Source organism: Agelaius phoeniceus, chromosome 1 (assembly GCF_051311805.1).
Source record: "Agelaius phoeniceus isolate bAgePho1 chromosome 1, bAgePho1.hap1, whole genome shotgun sequence".
Classification (NCBI taxonomy): domain Eukaryota; kingdom Metazoa; phylum Chordata; class Aves; order Passeriformes; family Icteridae; genus Agelaius; species Agelaius phoeniceus.
In genome coordinates this window covers 68,741,631-68,761,480 of record NC_135265.1, presented here as the reverse complement: position 1 = coordinate 68,761,480, position 19,850 = coordinate 68,741,631, and the positions used below count along the sequence as shown (strand labels likewise).

The 19,850-nt window shown below is 44.1% G+C and overlaps 1 protein-coding gene across 1 annotated transcript in view; it reads right to left on the bottom strand.

The window, feature by feature from the left end:
* The window catches only part of F13A1 (coagulation factor XIII A chain), a 59,442-nt gene extending 40,979 nt beyond the window's left edge, over nt 1-18,463 (bottom strand). Inside the window, 4 exon segments of the mRNA XM_077181063.1 lie at nt 11,435-11,623; nt 17,191-17,344; nt 18,271-18,295; nt 18,297-18,463. Coding sequence (XP_077037178.1) covers nt 11,435-11,623; nt 17,191-17,344; nt 18,271-18,295; nt 18,297-18,463 — 535 coding nt within the window.
* Between the last annotated feature and the right edge of the window lie 1,387 nt (nt 18,464-19,850).

The following is a 19,850-nucleotide window of genomic DNA, read 5'->3' as shown; positions in this document are numbered from 1 at the left end:
GGCAGGTTTTAGTGGGCAAAAATAACCTACTCTCTCATTGCCCCTCACAGGGCCTGGTAACTTGACAGCACAGCCACACAAATACCTGCAACAGGTCCCTGCAGGCAGCCTGTCCCCTCACCCCCACCCACCTTTCTCCAGCAGGCTCCAGTCTCACTGGCTTGAGCACTGCTAGAGCATAGATAGCCCTGCCAGCATGAGAAGGGGCTGTCCAGGCTTTTCTTGCCCACCATTGTTTATCCTAGTGCAGCAAGCTGCACTCCAGCTTGCTCCTTGCCTTGGTGTCAACAACACCAGCTAGACTGTTGGTAAGTTTAGGAGTTTAGGTGAGAGCCCTTCCCCAGTTCAGATGCACCCACCACCCTTATTGCTAGCACACAAGTGCCCTCTGGGGCACAGACATCAGCTTTGGGGTTGTTTAGCAGAGCAGAACCCTGTTCTTCTCTGCACTACTGCACTGCCAAGCAGAGGCCAAGAGCTCTTTCATGAAGTCCACACAGATGGAGGAAACACAAATGAGTCCATATGCAGATACCCAGTGCTCGGTTCCCTCCGAGCATCCACTCCTCAGGTGGTTTAGATTCTGGATGCCCAGAATATAAACCACCACACTGGGACTGAATCACCAAACTTTCTCTGCCAGAAATGGGTCCCAAAGTATGACACGCCTCCAAAGTACCTCACGTGAGAGTCTGCCTCATAGTAAGACAAATCACACCCCAGAGGAGCTTATTTTACTCCGCCAACTCTAAAAGAAGCTAGACGGATAGGCTACATGTAAACATGTACAGTGCCAGGATTCAAAGTTGTGTGAGGCTCCACCCCTTGAGACTGAGGTAGAGCCAAACTAAATCTGGAAGCCAACCAGAAGCATAGACAGAAGAGACATTTGTGAGAAGGATGAGTTCCTTATCTCATTCTCAAATCTACTCTTCATTTCATATTTTAGGCTGAAAGTTGGCCTCATTCAAAAATAGGGTAATGAAAAGCAATGATGGCAGACGGAGGGACAGACTTCTATATTTTTCATTCCTACTATTTAAGAACTTCAAAATTAAACTCATTTTCCTGCCCGCTTATTTTTATACTGCCAATGTAGAGATAATCGCAGATCTGAACGCTGCTACATTTTGGGAAAGGACAACTCCAGCTTTAAATCTGAAACTTGCAAGCTGCCACGACATTTGTGTTTCGGAGAAATCTGGGGCTACTGTGCTTCATCCAAGAGGTTATTCTGAGCACATGAATTTTCATTCTGTAGATATTCAATGGACATAAATAACCCACTTTGCCCTGCAGGCCAGGGATGCTGTAACCCATGAAACTCATTCAGATCAGTGAGGAACACAATGGAAGGAAAATACCTACAGAAGAATAAAGGAATAGAATAAGAGAGCAAAATCAATAGAAAACACTAGAAGATAGAGCACTGGACACTTCAAATATAAACCATCAAAAGAAAGCCAGTGTAGAGAGAAGAACCTATAGAGGTAACAGATCTGGGAGCTGAACACATTTTTGTCCTTTGTAGTGCAACTGTCCATGACCCAGCTTGCTTCTACAGTTGATATTTTTCTTCTAGTTTTGACATAATCTTTTTCTAAAAAAAGCAATCCAAACAAAGCAGCAGAGCAAACCAAGCAGTTGAACTGATATCCTTGAAAACTGTTAACAAGTGCTACTTTTAAAAATACCTCCCGTACCTCCTTCAGAAAGGTGGGAGGGGGAAGAGATTACTATTTTAACATGGTTAGGAACTGACATCCTTGTCTTTGCTGGAAGCTGCATGTCGGTGTAGGAGCCTATTGGGGAGAGGAGGAGCTGTGCTCTGGCAGTGACTTTGCACCACCATGTCTGTGTATGCCACGTGTACATGGGGAGACTGCAGAATCACTTCCCAGAAAATCTGCCTATAGGAATCTGATAGGATCTCAAAGAGGCCACAAAAACTTTTCAAGACATCCTTATGGGACCACTGCCACTGGCACCTCATAAGCAGGTTTGGCAAAAAACCATTCTCATTTGTTCTGAAAACTCAAAATCCCATTTTCCCTTCCAAACAAGCAAAGCCACAAGACACCCTAATATACCTTTTGCTCGACAGGACAGCAGCTGTAGTTGCTGTTGAAGGAATTATGCAAGGTTCTTTCAGCCCAGAGCCCCACATAGCTGGTCCCACAGAGTAAGAGGTCACTGCATTAGCTTGCTCTCTCACGAGGAGGTGCTCTGGGGCACCGGGGATGCTCTACATCCTTGCAGACATAGCAGATTTGCCAGGGATGGATATCCTAGAAGTCAGGGTACTTTGCAAGTGTAATAAATAGTAAATACAAGAGAACATTGTTTGGTCCTGAAAGACAATCATGATTTGGTGCTTGCTAATGGTTACATAAATCCTGAACCCACAAGGAAGTTTGGGAAGATGAGCAGAGCCTTCAAGAGCACTTGAGTGAGCAATTTCCAATGTTTTCTTTGAAGAGGGGACAGGTTCCCTAATATTCTGAAATAGAACCAAACCAAACCAAACCAAAAACCAAACAAAACAAAATGCAAATGGAAGAATAGGGGGTGTAAATGAAAGAGTAAGGGAATTGTTACTTCTGTCAGGAGCTTTTGGAGCTGAATTGTAAACACACATCTAGACACCTGACAGCATCAGCCACACTAGTCTCATATACACACATCTGTTGTCTTGATACTTGAGTGCTATAAAGCTGACTAACTTTGGCATTGCATGCTAAGGTTGCTGGCCAAATAATTTTTACATAGGCTCAGTACTACGTTTATCAACGCTGTAGGGAAGTTCTATCAGGATGGCTTGGCCTTTTCACCTTTATCTACATCTTGAGCACACATTTCTGGCTGCAGTGGAAAAGTAGAGCCAGCTTTGGCTCATAGTTGGGATATCTGCAATGTTGGCCCTTCCTCAGAAGGAGTAACATGCAGTGGTGATTTCATTCTCTGGCTGAGTCTCCAAGGAAGAAGATTCAATACTATCCAAAGAGTTATTACCAAAAGCCTGTGAATGCCAGGCAGAGCACTCTCTGAAGGGTCTCTGGTGCTAACCCAACCAATAGAGAGGCAGGAGGCAGTTTGAGTGCATGTCAGAACTGGGACATGTAGACAAGATAAACCCTTTTTATGCTGACAGGAGGGTGCTGACATTATGCCAGTAGCATTAGCTGGCTCAGGATCTCTCCAGCTCTTATTTGCACCACGAGTTGGCAGCCTGAACTATGCTCCACAGCCAGTTCTTTGTGGCTGCCTCACTCCAGAGTGTTCACGTTTTCTTTGGGTGTAGGAGGCCCTGGCCCTCACATGAGGACATTTCACAGCCAATTGCTCTGTGGCAGACAAAGTCATTGCCTGACATCATGCTGTTGGGATGTCCCAGTCTGCTCACTCTAACAGCACATGGAAATGGGAAAATCCAGCCTGTGAACTCAGAAAGCCTGGGGGTTCCTGCACTGGGTGATTTTTTTTAATAGGCTCCTTCAAAGATATCATGTACTGAATAGAAGCTACTGACTGTCCTGCCTTTGAAGCAGGAGAGGAGAGAGAACTCACAGTGACCCCCTTTCTCAGGCCTCCAACACTCTGCATTTCAGTGCTAGGTGCTGAGGCACAATGCTGTCAGAAGACATTAATTTTTACAGAAACCTCCCTTGTACAGAACGTTTGATGGCACAAACAAATCTATTTCCCTGATGCACAGTGCACAGGTCTGCAATTCTTTGATAAATTCTTCTTTCTTATCCTTTCTTATTCTACCCTTGTTTCTGTAGCTAACTAAGCTGGGGTCCTAAGGCTCCTTCTCACTTCAGTTGCAACTCAGCTTGACTCTACACTTCTTGAAGTTTCCAGGCACTCAGGAGAAGAGGAGTGAAGTAGCTGCTGTCGCTATTGAAGGAGTTCATAAGACAAATTAAAAATCATCAGTAAAGATCTACATGGCAAAAGGCACCATGACCGCAGCATGTGTGGATGTGGGTATGCATGGGATGTCCCCTGTCACACATAGACACTTTACAGGGACAAAGAGCAAAGTGCAGCATTTGATAAAGCTTGCCAAAATCTATTTATGTAGCAGCAAAATAATAAGCCATCTAAACCACAGAACTGTGGCCACACACATGCGTTCAAATTCAGTTGTTTTCAACATATGCCTTTCCTCCCTGGCATGTCAGCTCTGGGCCCATCAGGCAGGGAGGCAAGCTGTGTTAAATTCTGGGTAAAATTTCCACACCAGAGAGGGATTTACAGCAAGAGAGAGAGGGTGAGAGATAGGTACAGTGAGTTCAGCTGTCAAAACATGAGCAGTCCTCCTCCAGTTATCCAATTCTGCCACTGTACTTTGTAAGTGACTAACAGGAACCAGGGCTTGCTCGGTTCTATTCTCCTCCTTCTCCTTCTCTATCCTGTCCCTGGAAGCTCCTGACTACATGTAGTTTAGTTTTCCCCTTGATCCCCAGTGGACATGCACACTGCTCTGTGTGTGTTTGTGTGTGTGCTCATTAAACAGCTCATAAATGCCAGGGCTGAATTAGTGCTGTGCTGTTGGCACAGACACTGGAGGGACCAGCAGGTGCTCTTGGATAGGTCCCACACAACTGAGCTTTAGTTCCAGCAGGGAGGAAGGAAGGTTTGGTAGCACAGAGATTAGAGATCTAGTGAGCTTCACAGGGAATTTCCTTCCTGATGGAAGTGGGATACCTCAGAAGAGAAGGAGGTGAACAAAGCTGTATCTCAGTAGCCTTTGTCTTTCTAGGAACCCTCCTTGGAAGATTGGCTTTTCAAGGAGTCAAGTGATCTGTCTCCCTTTGGAGTTGTTGATTACACACAGTAATTAACAATTTTCCTATAAGTTCATTTGTTTTATCTAGATACACACTTTCATATAAAGGGTAACAAATCTATTTCAGCACCATCCATGGAAGTATAATAACTGTGATACATTGATAAATAAGTTTGAGCTGGAAGTCACCAGTACAGCAGAGTAAGCCTTTTGATAGCAAGCAGCCTTGAAGATAGGTGTCAGCATATGGGATTTATGACACGAAATGCAGAATAAAACAAATTAGAAAGAAACAGGAGAGGTGCTCCAAAAAAATTCCAAACAATCAAAAGAAGCAAGAAGAGGAAACATTCTTTTGTTAAAAGCATTACTCTCTAAATCTCTAACGTTTCATCTGAGTTCCTACCACCCTCAAATTCCATTGCCTTCAGAAGTGCTATATACAAACTTGGAAATGTCGTAAACACAAATATCTTGAAAGAAGGTTTGCCCATGGCTCCAGTTATGAATCCTTAACATCTGGCCACTCTGTCCCAGCAGTGAATGTTTGTAGTTCTTTACAATTGTAAAACACACATCAGAGCCACGCACTTTAGCTAGTAAAACAACTAAAAAATACAGCCAGATTTTATGTGCCACTTGATGCTGCTGAAGCAGTGCAAAAGTCAGACAAATAAAGACTAATTTGCATGAAATACTGCACCCATTGTCACCTCAAGGGACTGCCTCCTCTCTACTCCTCTGGGACCCAGCTGGGAATTCCAGAGGGGAGGAAAAGAATACCCCAATGCCTTTGTTCAGCAAGTGGAGGGGTTTGTTTTTTGCTAAGAGCTGGCAAACAGGTGTCTTGTCTGCTGGGAGGCAATCTCTAGGAAATATGTTCTGCTGCTAATAAATTATTTTTTCTGTGACAAAATGAGATTCCAAGTTTAGACCATCAGGTGTTTTTGTATCTCTGCTCAATTTTTTGTTCTTCTTTGTGAAACAAGGATCTAATAAACTCACAGTGCTAAGTTACCTACCAACACAGTGTGCCCTCTATACCGGTTAGTTCTCTTGATAGTGCCAAAATCTCCTAAAACATGAAGATCCAAAGTTTTCCAAAGAGCAACTTTTACCCAGAATAAGAATTCAGCTCGACATCCCATCCCTAGTGCTGGGGGACATCTCATGTTGCAGCACCTCTGTTGGCTACAATTCACCCTGCCCCAAAGCTGCTGAGGAGAATAGCTGACAGCAGAGGTAGCAATACTTCCCACTAAAGCAGAATTACTGCTTGACAAAATCATCAAAACCTCAATAATCCTGGAATCTTTCCTGGCCCAACTCTGCTGTGAAAACAGGGAAAGGCAGTGGACACTGTAGAACAGTATGAAGAGCTCCAAAGATTCTGGTGTGCGTATCCTGAACTGGACCTCTGGTTATTTAGTTGAACTTAGATATCCCTCTGACTATAAGTGGGAATTTGGTATCACCTAAATAAGCCATATGGGATCAGCTCTAACATCTTTATGTTCTTAGCTTCTTTGATGTGTTTATAACTATCCCCCTGGAACTGGCTTGGGAAGACTGTGGAAAAAGGAGCAGTAAGTCTCTCCTCTGATCTCAGGTCAGAAGCCAATGATTTATAGAAGCCTGAGGAGAGCATATGGACGGGTGGGTGGGTATCCACACATGCACACGTGTGCAAAGGTGAGAGTAGCCTGGGGGACTGGAATTTACGGCCCTTCCAGAAGTGCGTCAATGAATAAAATGTTCATAATAACATTTAGGGCTAGACCAATATATATGGATTTATGAAGCCATTTAAGGAAAGCACAAATAGACAGCAATTTATGAGGATGTGGGGAAATACATCATTAGAGTCAGGATGCACCATATAAACTCATCAACCCCTCAAGGATTTACAGCCACGTACTGGAAACTACTACTAAAAGCAAGATTGAAGGCTGTATAAGCCCATCTCATCATTCATCTGCTTTTCAGAGAAATCCCTGCCAGTGCAGCAGTGCCAGTGGAAACTTTGCAGCACCCACACCAAACTGGCTGTCCCAGGCTAAGCCTTGCATTACGGAAAATTAAGAGGAACACAAAATATCCCCATCATCACAAAGGTAGGAGTCAGGATGGATCAAGATGGGTGAGGAAGTCCTTTGGCTCTTCTGGGTTCACTAAGGCTCCAAAAAACTGGAATTAATCCCACTGTGGGGAGCTAGATGTAAGCAAGCATCTGCACTTCTCTTGCGGCTTTTTCAACACAATCCCAGACCAATAAAACAAGTTTCACCCAAGTGGTGATGCTCACCTTTCTTCTTGTAAAAGCCAGAAAGTAGACAGAAATGAAGGAGATACGTGGTGACAGAGCAGCTCTCAAACCATAGGTACTGTGGCAGGACTGACGTTCAGCACAAGAACTGGAATTACATCTAATTACTCTTTATAAGTGGATATTTTTCCATGTGGATTTTTTGGCACATTCATTGTGTTCCATACTTTGGCAGGCAACTATGGTCCTAATTTAATAAAGGATTATGTGCAAAACTGAATTACAATAATTCACATGTTAGCATTTCAGTCAATTTCACCAGGGATGACTCTACAGAAAACAGTCTGTTAAAGCAAGAACGACTTCAGTCATAAGGAACTATCATAGAAGAATGTCTGTAAAAGTGACTTCCAAGAGATTGGGGTGAACTATTTATATATTCCCATATATATACATACATATACACAAATATATATATATATTTACACACACACATATATATATTTATTTATACAATTTAATCCCTGAATTCTGTGAAAATGGCATTTAAATGGATAAAGAAGGATTGTAATTAAAGATCATTCTCTGAGCGTTTCAGATCTTGTTTCACATGACAGAAGAAGTATTTGTTCCAGGTACCCTTGATTCATTATCAATTAGAAGGATTAAGCAGTCTCTACTTGCTTTACTTGCTTCATTAATCATCTTTTTAATGATGCAAAAAAAGAAAAAATAGGAGTGAAAAAAAAAAAAGAGAAAGGAAAGAAAATTTTAAGGAATAACGGAAATAGAATAGTTCTGTGCACACCCACAGGACCAATCCATTACAATTGTCACATTTTTCAGGATCAAAATTAGTCTTTAATGGATAAAAATTCTGTGATGGATTAATGTCAACTTGGGGAACTTTCTCAGAGCTGGGAACTAATGACTTCTGAATAGCTTTGTAGACACGGTTGTACAAACTGCCTCCACTGCAGGCACAGCCCTGCAAAAGGAGACTTCAAGTTTTGCCAACTCCAATTGAATTCCCTGGGAGTCAAGGCCAGCCATCCCTATAGAGTAACTTTGTATCTTATGAGAATAGAACCTTGAACCACTCAAAATATTCTGCAGTTCAGGGCAGCCTGGTCCACATTGTTTGGGGAAACATCCACACTCTGGAGATACTCAAAACCTGCTCTTAGGGAAAGACCCAGAGATGCTGGAGAAGCTGGACCTGCTTTGACCTGCTAGAGATGAGATCTCCAGAGGCCCCTCCAATCGAGGCTATTCTATTCAACAGTTCTGCTGTACCATTTGAAATCTACTGTTCAGGCACAGAGAGTGCTCCTTGCAAAGGTCATCTTACAACAGCCTGCCAATATTTCTGTGTGTCCGTCACTTTAATCTCCTAAGCTCAGCACATTCCTAGGAAGTATAATCCTTTCAGAACAAAAAGTTTCTGTGAGCTCAAGCTGCCTCTGCTGCAAGGCTGTTTTCTGAGCCACTCCCTAGGGATAGCTTCTGCCTGACAGTACCAAAGGGCAGGATTCAGCTTCCCTGCCTTTGGTGCTCTTAAAGCCAGAGTCTGGTCTATGAGAGAGAGTCAAGAGAGGAAGAAAAAAAATCCAGAAGAGAGTTCATCCCACTTTAAGACAGCAGGGTTAAACTCTGCTTGGAGGTGCCTGCCTCTCTCCCTTGCTCACAGGCAGCCTGGGCAAGAGCTTTTTGTCTGGGTTCTGCTGTTCAGGCAGTATGAGAGGTGAGAGCGAGCTCTTCAGGAAGATAAACTGAAAAAAAATGGATGAAAATGGCCACAGCTCCCTCTGACAAAAGGTTTGAGAGCACAGCACTGAGACATTCAGCAGCCAGTTGTCTTTCCTAAGTAAGAGAAATTTCCTTTCTCTTCTCAGCATTAAACATTGGACTCGATACTAAAAGGAGAAGTGGCAAGAGTCAGGCATATAATTTCTGAATTTTCCTTCTCTGCTGTGGACTGTGTTTGTTTTGCTTCCTGTTGCTAGCCTCTGAGAACAAATATACTGCATTTTCACCACATGTTCACAAAGAGAAACATTTGCAGAGTGCTGAGTGTTGACTAGTTCCCAGAAGAGGAGCTTGAACACCTCCCAGTTGAATCTCTGTGAGTTTAAGTCCTCGCAACATGAGGGCAGTGGTGCTCACAGAAGCAAAGAAAAAACAGGGGAGGGCAATAGCATTGAACCTTATCTTGTATCTGCAGCCAGTTGTAAGCCACCACGCATAGACACACATCCCATGTCACAGGAAGGACAGCAACAGTGAAGAAGAGGGAGGGGAATTCCACCACACACACAGGGCTAGCTCCAAAGGAATAATTCAGAGCTGTGTTTATTGCAGAGACTCCCCTGGCTCAGGCCATATTAACCCCATTCCTACCATGGCTGTAGATGAGAGTATTTTTATCCATACTTAGAGATTCAAGCTACAAACCATGGATGGATGTGTTAGGAAAGAGCAAAAAAAAAGAAGTGAATGTGTTCTCTTAAGTGGATTGTGCAATGTCAAAAGAAGTGTTAATTTTCTTCTTCCAATATAGAATATCTGATTAAAACAAATGCAAACTGCACAGAGTGCAATAAAAACCAAATGTTCCATTTTCCACGTCTTCTTGATACAGCTGTTTGTTTTAAACATACAAAGATTAAGGGAACAATCTTGAATTTAATTAAATCCCAAAAGAACTAATGATATTTATGCATATTAAATTTTTAAAGGCACTTGTGGCTGTTCAGCCAATCATTCACTGGACTGTCATAACATGCCTCCCAACCCTAATTTAAATTAGAAAGAAGAGAGCCATGGAAAAAAAATGTGCAGCCAGTAACATTTTCACTGCACATATGTTTAAGAGATAAATGCCCATCTAGCTTTAGAAGGCAACAAATCTAATAAATGGCCATATCATCATAATTCAATGATGGAAAGGACTCAGCATTACAAATTTCAGATCTGCATCTCACAGGAAAGTAAATTAAAACATCAATTATAACCTACTTTAAAGGCTTTATAAGGGAAACATTGATGTCTTAGCACAAAAACCCCCAGATTAATCTAGATGAAGCTGGGTATTTCCCAGAGTTGTGTTGTAGGGACCAGAATTTGGTGGGTCTATCTTTGGAGCACAGCAGGAAACCCTTTAGCTTCTCTCCTTTTCTAGTGAGGTCATGCCTTTCTCTAGTTCCATGCCTTCAGTGAGTCAACAGATACCTTAGGACCTGGGTCTCTGATGAAGACTTCTTAGTGAGAGGAAAAAAGCTCTCTTTCTCTTTCAGCAATAAATCAAGAAAGTCTCTGATATCATCCTGAGTAAGTGTCTCAGCACTGGTGAAGCCACACCTCAAATCCTGTGCTCAGTTCTGGAACACTCACTGCAACAAAGACATTGAGGCGCTGGAGCGTGTCCAGCAGAAGAGCAACAGAGCTGGGGAAGGATCTGGAGCACAAGTCCAATGAGGAGTGGCTGAGGGAGCTGGGGGTGTTTAGCCTGCAGAAAAGGAGGATCAGAGGAGACCTTATCACTCTCTACACTGCCTGAAAGGAGGCTGTAGCAAGGAGGGGGCTGGTCCCTTCTCACAGGTGACAAGCAATAGAGCAAGAGGAAATAGTCTCAAGTTGTACCAGGGGAGGTTTAGTTTGCATATTGGGAAAAATCTCTTCACTGAAAGGGTAGCCATGCATTGGAACAGGCTACCCAGGGAAGTGGTGGAATAACCACCCCTGCTTAGGTACATAGTTTGGTGGTAAACATGGCAGTGCTAGGCTAACATGTAGACTCAATCGTCTTAGAGGTCTTTTATAACCTTAGTGATTCTATGATTCTGTTTCTGGTCCAAAATCACAGTCACTGAACTCTGTCTCTTGTTACTAAATTACTTGTAAATGCAGGCTGAAAAGTTGCAAGATTCTTCCACCCAGTGTAACTTCCCCTCTTTCTGCAATCAATATTTTGCTATCTCAGTTCATGCACTCACCTCTCCTGCCTCAAACAACAGACTCTCTTCCCCACGTCTCCTAAACACTAACAAAAGAGGTTTCCTGTTCCACCTACCTTTCAGCATTGCCATACAGCATTAACCAGATATAAGTTTGAAAGCTCAAAAAAGTACAGCTTCTTATGAAACAGAAACCCCCAGATTTTTCCCCTTCTTCTCTCACATGAAATTTTGCTGATTTTCTCAAGAAAGGATTCAAACCCTGTTTAGAAGAACACTTCCTTGCCTATGGCTAAGCCTGTTTTTATGGTTTATCAATCATAACAGGAAAACACCCAGCGATTAATTTCTGCTGTTTTCCTGTTTATGAGAGACTATTGCTTTGCTGATAGGACACAGCCTTTGCCAGGCACTTACCCATCAAAAACTCCAGCCAGAATTGGTCTGACTGTGGCTGGTAGGGTCGGTTGAAATCAATCTGGATTTGGAAAGCCTGTCCCCGACGCACTATCAGCTTGGGGTTGTAGTACTTATCAGTGTGGTGCTCCTGCTTGTTGATCTCCTGAGGCTCCTTGAACATATAAATATCCACAACACGCAGGTAATCTGCAGAGACACATAAATGAGCAGAGGGGGAAGGAGTCAGTGTGCTGAAACATCAATATTGGTATCAATGTTGTTAGAGGCCCCGTCCTCCCCTTCTCCAGGGAGGGAACACCATGCAACAGGAACATGCTGGATCTGTCTGGGTTTACATGCTCCTGGCTGAGAAGAGGCTTATAGGCAGACACTTCTCTGTCCACCTGCCATTTTCACAGAGGCCAAAAGGCTTATAGTGCATGGTGAGAGCAACCATAGGAAGAGCAGATTGCTAGCTGTTGGAAGCTGAATGGCCCCAAGGAGAGTCTGGACCCATCTTTCCATTGGCACTGGCTTTCTGCAAGTCTGGGCCTTGCTGTTTACCAGAGCAATCAGTGGGACTTCGATTACTGGGGCTTCGTGTCTCCCTTCTTGCAGCCCCTCATTTGTAAAATGCAAATTCACAGGGGCTTTGTGACACTTAAATACCTTGTTTGCAAAATGCTACCAATGCTGAGAGCTGAAGAGCCTGAGAGGCAGTTAATGATCTTGTATTCAGCTGAGAGCTTGGATTGCCTGTATTAGATAAGGTTTGGGTGTACTGCATGTGTCTTGTCTCAGCTTCTCAGTACACCTCCACTGCTATTAGTGTCTTCTTATGAAAACTAAATATAACATTACAGCATATAATTACAGCATAGAGTTACAGGCAAGCAGCAGTAGGTATCTATAACACACACAGGCAAAGCTTTGCTCCCTTCAGATTCAGGCTGTATAAATGGTTATAGCAAGCTATAAGTAGTTTGTTCAGCAAATGACCAGTGTGGGGTGGCACTGGGATAGCCACAGGCACTCACACTCACCATAAGCTACATGACTGTACCACACCACAAATCTGCAATTGGAGTCTTCTCACACTATGAGAAACCACATGAAAATGAACTGGACATTGCTCTTTCGCCTGCATGCTAGGGACATAATCATGAAACCTCTGCCAGGAGGAGCAGGACCATTACTACTCACCACCAGGAGAGAGATAGCAGAGTAAAGCTAGATTTGCAGCTCTCAGCTTGTCTTTCCAGGTGCTGACAGTTAGAAACAAGCTAATTCCTTCATTTTATACTTAGAGTGGCAGAGCCAAACTCATGCTCTGGCAAAAAGAGCTGCACATTTACAGCAGCTGGTGGAGCTGTGTGTATTTATGATGGTGGCTAATTTGGCTTTCTACAAAGCACACTGTAGGCAAGAATGATGTGCTCAGTAAATGAGTCGGACATTTAAGTCATTGAAGGCTGAATGTGGCCCCTTTCACAGAAGCTCAGCACAATTGTTTAATTTGTCAGTTCTGGACAGGCAGCAGAGCTCTGCAGGCAGCACCCTCCCTGGATCAGAAGCATGGTGAGTGTGGTCCTTCTCCAGCTCCAGCCTGGGCTCTGGGCAACAGCTAATGAGAGACAGGGGAGTAATGGCAATGGGAGTAGGTCCCACTCCTGCTTGCATCATCCCTCAGATCCCTATCCATGTCCTATAGGAAACAGAAGGAAAATAATATGCCTGAGAACACAGCATGATAAGGAACCTTTCATGGAAAAGCCCTGCATAACTGAACCCAAAATCATCTGCGTCCTGCTAACCCTCATCTGCAAAAAGGCTAGAATACTCTGTTCAATCCTGAGTCAGGTTTAGAGTCCCATGACAATGTTATTGTTATTCTCTGCTCAATTCACCAGGCTTCTGGAGTAACTTCTGTAAAAATCCAGTGCTGATTTTAGCACTGGCTGAGGTTACAGAGATGTCTGTATAAAACATTTTTGCCCAGAAATCATTCCCATTGTCCCTATGTGAAGTAGGGCATGTCTTCACCTCCTTCCTTGCAAAACTTACCAATGCTCTTTCAAAAATGCTGACAAAACTCACAATTTAATTACATGAGGCAGGAATTTTTCTGTACAGGGGTAAAGCAGGGACAGGGGAGAATCTCTCCCCTTATGTCTTTCAAACCCATTTGGGCCAAAAGCACTACATTTAAAAGCTGTGTATTTTGGGGTTCTGTGAATATCAACTGGCTCAGCTTCTCCCTCATTCCAAGGAGGCACAAAAACAGAGCTGAGGGTTTGTTTTGTTTTCATCTGCTGTTTTGCAATAAAACAGGAGATGGGGGCAATAGTGACCCCACCCTTCCTCTGCATGTTAGCCCCTTCAAGGAACTGCAAAGCTAAGCCACCCTGGGCTTGCAGTCCAGCATTTGCTTCATTTTATCACAGGACTTTACACAGCTCCTGTCAGAACACAGCCATCCACATCTGCAAAAAACACATTTCATTTTTAGGCTCAGTGTTAAAATGTACGTGTAGCTTGCCAGATGAAGATAACCTATGGCTGAGCCGCTGCTAATTACAGTAATGGTAATTATGAAGAGCAAAACATGAGCAGGGTAATGGGATGTGCTAAGACCAGCACCAGAGTGTGATCCAAAGGAAAGCTCCAGGCGATGCCAAGCTGTGAGGGATAGGTGGCAAGTCGAGACCTCCCTTGAAGTCAGGTCCACTGGAGGGTTTGCCTGTAGCCTGGTCTGTTGTTCAGTTTGCTGCATGAGAGGCAACAGTGTGATGCCTTCTTAAAGCCTGTGTAATGTTAAGCTTGCAGGGCAATAAATGAGCACAAAGTTGAGCAGTTTTTCAAATAAAAAGAATAGCCTCTAAACATCAGGTTTCCTCAGAAAACCAGAGAGGAAGGGCTTTGAATTACTACAAAAAATGGCGTGAATTTCCAAAGGAAGTGCCCATCACTCCGCTAGCGGGGGAAGCACAAATGCCTGGCGACTCACCGGGCTCTGCAAGGGTGAGCGGGACGACAGGGCTGTGTCCTCCCACCGAGCCCGCTCACGACACGTTGTGGTGAGATGAGCTGGCCGGGACGAGCCGGGGGGAGGACACGGCACAGAGATGTTCACGGAGCCACAGGCTTCCCGCTGAAGAAGTGCTCCGTCCTCATCATGAGCATCTCCTGCCGCAGCTCCAGCAGCAGGCAGCGCACTGACCGCGCTGGGGACGCAGCCGGCGCCTCGCTCGCCCCGGCTGTGATTCAGCGCAGTCGAAGTGGGTGTCAGCAGAGAGCTAGGCAAGCACAGGGTCTTACCTCATCCGAGAGTAGTAGCTAAAATAGGTCAAGTGAATCACACCCTAAAAATGCCTGTTTCTCTCTGTTGGCTGTCAAGGGAAACGAGGGTGACTAGCTCAGCTGTAGACTCCTACACTGCACAGATCAAGGGCAGAATTCTGTTAAATTTAGGCATCTAAATGATGTGATCCTGGTATGTAACAACTTATTATGGCCAGCGGATGGCTGGTTGCTGCAGCCAGTGGAGCTGAAAGAAGGATACAGATCACCATGGAACTGACATCCATTGACTCTCCGGACAGCCTGTGCCCCCACCTCCACTCACCGGATGGCTCTGTGTTGACTACAATCTGACACAGGTGAAGACACAGGTGTTTAGATGTTTATATCAGGTGTCCAAAGGCTAGAAAACACCTCCATTGTAACAGCACAGATAAAAGCATTTGCATGCTTTTTTCCAGTGTGTTATGGCAATGAAATCTGGAAACCACCACAGAAAAATCTGGACAGCCCAGAAGTGTAGGGGCGTGGAGGAGAAAGGGAAGGTGTCAGAAAATGTCTCTGCCAGGATGTGCTCCCAGCTCTAGGGCCTCAGTGCACAGTACTGCTCCTGCTCTGCCCATGGAAAACCATTTTATCCCCCAAGCACAACACTGAGAGTTCTCCGGGGCAAGCTCAGCTCCTGAATGTCAGGTCGAGCTCCATGGGGCAAGAAACCTTTAACATGCTCTGATAGGTGACTTAAGCACCCTGACCCAAACAGTATGTCCAGAGACCATGCTTGTATCAGCTGGTGCCACAGGCTTAGATCACAGCTGATGTGCACCAAAACAGAAACACTGCTGCAGTCCCTTCAGGGACCCTTCAGGTCACCCCTTGCATATTTTGGCTACAAACATTGGAGAGAATTGCACAGCAGAGGTGATCCAGCTTTACAAAGAGTTCTGCTGCAACACACAGATTTAGTTTTCAGCCATACCAGTCCCATAGCCAGGTTTACCCAATGGCCACAAACTCTTGCTTTGGACAAGAGATAGTCTTCTCAACAACAGCATCACCTTAAGGACATGTTGGGGTCCTCCCTCAACTCACTTGACCCGACATTCCTAAGTTTTCACTGCATTTCTGAAAAGCAGGAGGCTGCCACCCACATGCACCATTCTTCATTTAGAGCCTGATGTGAAGCACATCAAAAAGCAAATAGGAATCTTTCTCTTGGTACTGGTGGGCTTTAGCTACAGGCTCTATTCCTTCTACGGTATCCCACAGTAATACATCTCCAGTTTCTGTGAGAGTGTTGGGTTTGAAAGAGTGTCTAGCTGGGACCTGCACTGCATTGCATTTGACAATTTAAACACACACATTTGCCCCAGAGCTACAGTGTTGTCAGAATAGGTTCAAGCAAAATTTCTGCAGTCTTAACAAGCCAGTTGGTTTGCTCAGGCATTTTTTAAAAATAAATGCTTCGAAAAGAAATGTGTGTGTATTAAGATGGGGGTAGGGAGGGGTGTGTGGGGAGGGGAGTGTGGTTAAGGCACATGATTAGGATTACAGAAATAATGCTTTGCAACTTGTCACTTAAAATCTCTTTGCCTGTTTCCCAATGTGTGAAATTCAGTAATTAATTCTTGTCCACATTTATTAAGCACTCCTTCAACTCTGGATGAAAAGTCCCCTATGAGTATTAAGTAGTATTACATCCAGCTACCCTGAGCTGCCACATTCAACAACTTCTGCTGTTCAATTCAAATAGGCAAAAAATTTAACATAATTTCATTAATGAGACATTCAGAATTTAATCCTGTTTTCTTTTAAACCAGATCTTACATATTTTTTTATTTCTGGTTGACTCCAAAGAGCTGACACTGGGAACATACTTTGATTTGTCTATTCTATATCATGATATTGTTTTGTTTCCCCAGCCAAATGATTGAAACATTCTTCACAGGAAAATAAAAAATCATATGGGTATACCTTCTAGTCTCATGGTTTTTTTTGTGAGTGACCTGAACATATATAGTAAAAGTTTTCCCTGTCAGACAACATTTTTCAGCAGCTTCACAGACAGCTTAAGGCCATATAAATGGAACAGGCCGTTAAGAGAGAGAAGAGACTGCTTCTGGCCCTACACTCCAATGCTGCCACAGCCATGCCTGAAGCCAGTAGGTTCTTAAGTGATTCTGTGATTGTGATCAAACTGGAAAAAACCCATTCTTGCCTTTTTTTAACCCGTCCCACAGTTCAAGATGATAAGTGGTCACCCAGCTTCTTTACTCCTCACTTTCCATACCCATAACCCATGCTAACACTTCCATACACACAGGTGGTTTCAGTAAGTTTTCCCACGAACAGCAAGAAAAACTGTCTGAATTGGAAATATGTAAGGAAAAAGTAGTTTGGGTTTAGTTCACAGACCTGTGCTAAGAGTATGGAAGATGTAAAAAAAAGATTTACAGCTTAATTGTACACTGTACCTCTGGGATTAAATCCTCTAGGTACCAATCCAAAAGCTTCCATCTCAGGAACCTCATTTTCTTCATCATTGGAGTAGTTCGGTGGGATGGCTCTTCTCCCATTCAAAGGAAGTTTATTCTCCTCGTTGGTTCTCGTTGTTTCAGACATCCTGTGCTAAAAAAAGTTGTAATAGCATGAAAGAAAGAGCTCAAGGAAAAAGCAAACATGAGCTAGCATGGCACGTGCAAGATGGGAGAAGCCAAAAGCAATGTGGGGTGCCAGTGAGCTACACATTTTTAGACTTACATAAATAAAACCTGAGAGGCAGAAAACATCAGTCTAATGATAAGTACAGCTCTCTAAGGATTGGAAGGCATTTTATGTTCATCAAAACACATGAATAAGAGAAGAAGGAGGGGGCGGGAGAAGGAGAGGGAAGTCTAACACAGAAGTATTTGTCTAGGAGAAGCAGGGCACTAAAAACATTAGGAAGTTTCAGGTAAAAGAACTAGAAAATCTTTCACTCTCTCATTCCTCCATAAAAGCATTATTGAATCCAAAATAGCAAATTATATTTTCAGAAAGTGCATCACACAGTACCTCTCCCTAATAAAAATGACATTATAAGGCATACTGCAATCAAGCCAAATATTACAGCCTGCAACAGCCTGTGGATAAGGGGAGAACTGTATTTTTGTCCCTATGCACACAGACACCCAATATCTACAGGGCTAACTCCTGCACCCAGACAATCTACTTTTGAGAAAAAGATGAGGAAGGGGGAAGAGAGAGGGGGATAAAGGGGAAAAAAGGAAAAGAAAAAAGCACTTATCCACTTATTTCTTTCCCACTAATGTCCTTAAGGGAAATCTTAGATGTAGGCTGATCAGAGACTTCTTTTTGAGCTACTGAAAACTGCTTTCACATCTATTTCAGTGTAAGCATGTAGCAGTGAAAAAGCCATGCAGCCCTTCTAAGAAAATATTAATGACTGAGAAGAAAACTTCTTCCCTAAGCCCCTGAAAACAGCAATTTAAAACGTAGCAAATATTTAATAGAAGTAAGCTCTAAAAGGAAGTTTTTTCAGTTATCAAGGGTACCTTCTTTTCGGATAGTCTTTTTTTCCCTTCTCCCTTGCAGAATTTCTGCAGTGCAATAGAAGCAGGGAAAATGTTGGGGGCTTTTAAGTAATCTCTGTATATCCTCCTCCTTCCTGTTGCAATAGGACAATGCTGAAAGGGTTGCCAAGCCCTCCCAGCGCCACCTCGGAGGATCTGCCACCACGGCTGGCATGTCTTTTCTTTCTCCCTCCACTCCCTGCCTTTCTTACCCCAACTCTGCTCACCAGAAGCATTTCAGGGTGTTTGTGCTAAGGAAACAACATGGCCATGGAAGTTTCTGTTCTTTTTGAGATCAAATAGGAGTACTTATGGCACAAGAGCATATGAAATGGGAGACTGGAGGGGATTTTCTGAAGCACACAGTTCAAGAAGCCATGCTTACCATGTCACCAGTCTTTGGTGGTGTCTCTGCCTCAGGGAGCCTGTGATGCAGCACCTTCCAGGTGCTGGCTTTCAGGAGTCTTCCCAAGCAGACACAGTGATGGTTCCCCTGCTAGGTCCTCACAGCAGTCCTTTCAGAGGACTGCAGGACACATGAACTGGAGAACTCATTGGCAGCCCAGCTTTTTCTAGAGACCTTGTGTTGTCCAGGACAATGAAGGTGTTTTGCACCACACAGCTATATTTGGGTCAAATGACCTTCAGCTCTTGTCCATGATGAAATGTGCATCACCTGACAGGTCTGGGGCTGCACCTTGTGGGAGCTTTTTAGCTTCATGTCAACTTTCTTCAGTTTCATCAAGCTTTAAGGCAACTGGAGACTCTGTGACACCTTCTGTCAGACATAACTCAACAGGCCAGCAGAGTTACATGGAGAAAAAGCAATGCACAGGGAAGAATTCAGGCCTTGTGTTCTGCCAGCTGCTCCTGTTTGGCAGTAGAGATAGAAACCACCTACTGAGAACATGCATGGGCAGTGGAGAGCCCCTCTTGCACACATGGCACCCACCAAGGGCATTCACTTGCCTCTGCATCTGCAGGGCAGATGAAGAAACAAGGAGACACAGTGAAGACAACTCTACTGTCTTTCAGGCAGCTATGACTTCCAGCCCCACAGCACCAGAGAATTCTCAAACCTCCAATGGCTAAACACCACTGAAATCAAGCCAGGGGGCAGAAAAGGAGAGAATACCTCTCATGGGAAGCAGCAAGTAAATCATCTGGAAGACAGGACTCCTCTCCTATCTCCCTGGGGATTTCCCAGCCACAGCATGGTAGTTCCACCGAGGTCAGGTCACATGCAGAGTGTGGGTCAGAGATCCGAGCTGGGCACCTGGGAGCAGCATGACTGCACCAGTAGGTGGGATAAGGAGCTTGCTAGGGCTGGCTGCCAAGGCACAGCATGGGGCTGAAGCAGTTTTGGGGGCAGCCTGGTTACCTGCACACAAGTGTTGCACTGTGCTTTCTCACAGCTGAAGGGTAGAAGACTTCTGAACACTGTTTGGCTTGTAGCACAGAAAGCCACCTGGCTGGAGGACTCCCCTTCCCCTGTCCTGCTTCCCCAGGAGTGCAAGCACCCTGAGGGGACAGATCTGATCCTATCACACACATCCTGAGCT